The 3,782-nt window shown below is 51.9% G+C and overlaps 1 protein-coding gene across 1 annotated transcript in view; it reads left to right on the forward strand.

The window, feature by feature from the left end:
- Positions 1–3,782, forward strand: part of PPP6R1 (protein phosphatase 6 regulatory subunit 1) — a 24,917-nt gene that overhangs the window by 19,327 nt on the left and 1,808 nt on the right. Inside the window, exons 16-17 of the mRNA XM_007468047.1 lie at positions 1,350–1,407; positions 1,492–1,664. Of these exons, the coding sequence (XP_007468109.1) occupies positions 1,350–1,407; positions 1,492–1,664 (231 nt within the window). The remainder of the gene's footprint in view (positions 1–1,349; positions 1,408–1,491; positions 1,665–3,782) is intronic.

Consider the following 3,782-nt stretch of genomic DNA (forward strand, 5'->3'; position numbering starts at 1 on the left):
CCCGTGAGCCATGGCCGCTGAGCCTGCGCGTCCGGAGCCTGTGCTCCGCAACGGGAGAGGCCACAGGAGTGAGAGGCCCGCGTACTGCAAAAAAAAAAAAAAAAAAATTCTAGTGAGGTTAAAAGCTTTAAACGTAAGAGAAGAGTAAAGCCGTGAAGCACTCTGGAACAGAAAATGGATGAGTATCTTTCATCTCAGGGCTGAATGAGCTGTTCGCAGGGTTCTGGTTGCTGGGCCTACCAGCTGTGCGTGCGGGCTGCTCCATCTCTGTGAAGGAGATGAGAGTACCTGCCCTGGTGGTGGTTGTGAGTCCATCTGTCACGTGCTTGGACCATGGCTGGTGCCAGGTCAGCACTCAGAGATTGTTAATGTACCTCCTGAATCAGAGAGACAGATAACAACCTGGGGAGTATCCCTACCGCGTGGCGTGGAGCCCGGACCTCGGCATAGATACAAAGAGCCCTTTCCACAGAACAGGAGAAGGGTGGACCGGTGCCTCAGGAAAAAGAGGGGGTGCAGGGTGCGAACAAAACCAGTAGGAGGCTGCGAAAAACTGCACAGTCTGCGGTAGGAGTATAAATTGGCAAATCCCTTTCCACAATTTGTGTCAGTATTTAAAATGCATGGATTTAATTCCCTAACCCAGGAATTGCACTTCTGTGAGGACTTCTGAAAGAGAAAGAATTGAGCAGAGATGGGTGTGGGCGGATGTGGACCCTAAAAGGCTGGAAGTTGGAGATGATGAGCACCGCACTCCCCGTGATCCCTAGGATCACTCGCCCCAGTCTGGGTCCTGCCTCAGGCTGGCAGTGGGGCCCACACAGAAGCGTTTTTGTTTCAGCTCCAAGGCTGATTCTTTTGGCCCAGACTGACCCTCTTGGGGCTGGGGCGATGCTTTGTGTGGGGCGGCCCGTGTGAGGCTGCATCCAGTAAAGTCGCTGTGAACAGTGAGCTGTCTCCTGGGGGAAGTGTGTACATAGAAAATGAATAATGTCACCCAGCATATGATCTCAAACCCTAAAAACAATCTCTCCAGCTAGGTTCTGTGTCCTTTATTTTACGGTAGAGGAACGAAGGTTCAGGAGTCTTAGGTGGGGCCTGACCCCGTCTTCTTGTGGGACCTCGCTCGGCTGGGGGTGTGCAGCTTGGGCGACTCACTTAACTCCGCTCTGCAGACATCTGCGCTGATGGAGGGTGCTGCCAGAGTTGATTTGGGGTTACAGATCAGCTTTAGCGAGGAGGTGCGTTCGCTGGTACAGGGCCCGAGGAGAGCGAGGGTCGTCCAGCAAGGGGATGAGCGGGGGACGTGGCCCGAGCCTCCCCTCAGTGCCCCTGTGCTTCTCCCGCAGCGCGCCTTTCGACAAGACGGCCAACATCACCTTCTCCCTCAACGCCGACGACGACAACGTGAGTGCTGCCTCGACCCCTGCTGGTGGGGCCGGGCTGCAGGCAGTCAGCTCACCTCAAACACACACACCCCCGCCCCCGCAGCCCAACGCCAACCTGCTTGAGATATGCTACAAGGACCGGATCCAGCAGTTCGATGATGAGGAGGAGGACGAGGAAGAGGGCCAGGGTTCGGGGGGGTCTGATGGAGAGGATGGTGCCTGGCAGGGCGGCCAGCTGGCCAGGGGGGCCCGCCTGGGCCAGCCCCCGGGTGTGCGGTGAGTACCCTCCTGCAGGCTCCCCAGCACAGCAGGGCCACAGGGCCCGTGTAAAATGGTTTTCATCAGCTGGAGTGAGTGAGAAAAATAAGGAGAATGTAGTGTGTGTATTATTTGGGGCGCTTTCAGTTGTGAATGGTAACCCAATTCAGATGAGTTCAGTTACAAAAGGAGTAGGATAACCGCTTGTGCAAGGCTGGAACAGTAGGTGGGTCCTTCAGGTACAGCTTGGTCCAGGTGCGAATGGAACCATTATCTGCCCCCGCCCCCACTCTCCTCTCCCCTGCGGTAGCTGTCGGGCAGGTGTTCTTCCCAAAAGGGCAGTAAGTGTCCTGTCAGCTCCTTTCCCAAATTCCAGTGAAATGAGACATGATGATTGTCTCTCACAGTCCCAGCATGCGGGTCAGTAAGCTGTGACCTGCTCTTTGTACAAGAAGTACATTATTTTTTCTCTTACTGGCCCCAGAATCACTGACTAAATGCCTTTGGGTGGCATAGACTTGCCAATGTGAATACCAACTCAGGGCCTGCAACTTGACCCCTGTGGCTTCTGATTTGAGGGTTAGAGTGTTTTAACTTTTTAAATTGACGGGTGACTAGCATACAGACAAGTAGACGAATCTTAAGTGTCCAGACACGTGGACATCCCTTTGCCAGCACCCAGAGGAGGGAGCAGAACCATCCTTGTACCCCCATGCCCTCTGCTGGCCGCCCTCCGAGGGTGACGCTCTCCTGACTTCTTGCCCTATAGATTTTGCCTCTTCCTACATGTGAGGCCTATCCCTCGGGTGGGTGTGGTTGTGTGTCACTTGCCATCTGCTGGTGTGTCATTGTGTGACTGCCGAGTTGATTTGCACTTACGGGTGTCATTGCCAAATCCAAGGTTGTGATGCATCCCTGTGTTTTCAACGTCAGCTCTTAACGTTTGGGTTTTTGATCCAGCTTGAGCTAGTTTTTTAGATGTGGTGTGAGGCGGGAGGGTCCAGCCTCATTCTTCTGTGTGTGGGAATGCCAGTGTCCCAGCATCACGTTGAAGAGACTCCCCGCTCACTGGATGGTCTTGACACCTTTGTCAAAAATCTTTCTACTGTACGTGCAAGGGTTTGTTTCTGGCCTCTGTCTTCTGGTCCATTACTGTTTCATCGTAGTGAGTTCTGAAATTGGAAATGTGAGCATCCAGTTTGTTCTTGTTTTAAGTTGTGTTGATCATTCCAGGTTCCTTGAGATTCCAGGTGAATTTTAGGGTCAGTTTGTCAATTTCAACAAAGAAGCCAGCTGGGATTCTGAGAGGGATTGCCCTGAATCTATAGGGCAGTTCAGGGAGTGTTGCTATTTTAACAATATTTTGTCTCCCAGTCCATGAACATGGGATGTCTTTACATTTATTTAGGTGTTCATTACTTTTCACAGTGTTTTGTAGTTTTCAGAGTATAAGTTTTATGCTGCTTTTGTTAAATTTATTTCTAAGCGTTTTATTCTTTTTGATACAATCCTGAGTGGGATTGTTTTCTCAAAGTCATTTTGAAGTTGTCATAAGTGTAAAAATAAAAGTCTCTCGCACATTGATCTTGTATCCTGCATTGATCTTGTATCCTGCATTCTTGCAGAACTTGCTGTTTCTAACAGTCTTAGAGGATTCCTTAGGTTTCTGTATACAAAATCACCCTTTCTGCAGTTAGAAATAGTTTTGCTCCTTCCTTTCCAAGTGGGAAGAGCAGGCCCCCACGTCACTTCCCTGATCTGGGGGGACATCGAGTCTCCCTGTTGAGTGTGACATGGGTTGTGGGTTCTGTAGATGCCCTCCGAGGTTTCCAGGTTCAGGAAGCTCCCTCTACCCTGTCTGTCTACCCAAGCGTCCGGCTCGTTTTCACTGTGCGGACAAGCCCCTTCTGGTCACGGCACTCAGTGACCGTGGAGCAGCATCCACGCTTGCTTAGCGGTTCCCCATTGGACACGGTGTCTGCGTTATGTTTGGACACTCAAACTGCGTTACGTTTGGAGCAGCTGCGCTGCTGGACTTTGCCCTCCTCCGAGGCTATAATGGATGGAGGAAGAGTGCGGAGTCAGCCTTCCCTGCGAGGGCTGTGCAGGGGGTGGGAGGTGTCCCCGTTCCTGCTG

This window comes from Lipotes vexillifer, unplaced genomic scaffold (genome assembly GCF_000442215.2).
Source record: "Lipotes vexillifer unplaced genomic scaffold, Lipotes_vexillifer_v1.1 scaffold1223, whole genome shotgun sequence".
Classification (NCBI taxonomy): Eukaryota; Metazoa; Chordata; class Mammalia; order Artiodactyla; family Lipotidae; genus Lipotes; species Lipotes vexillifer.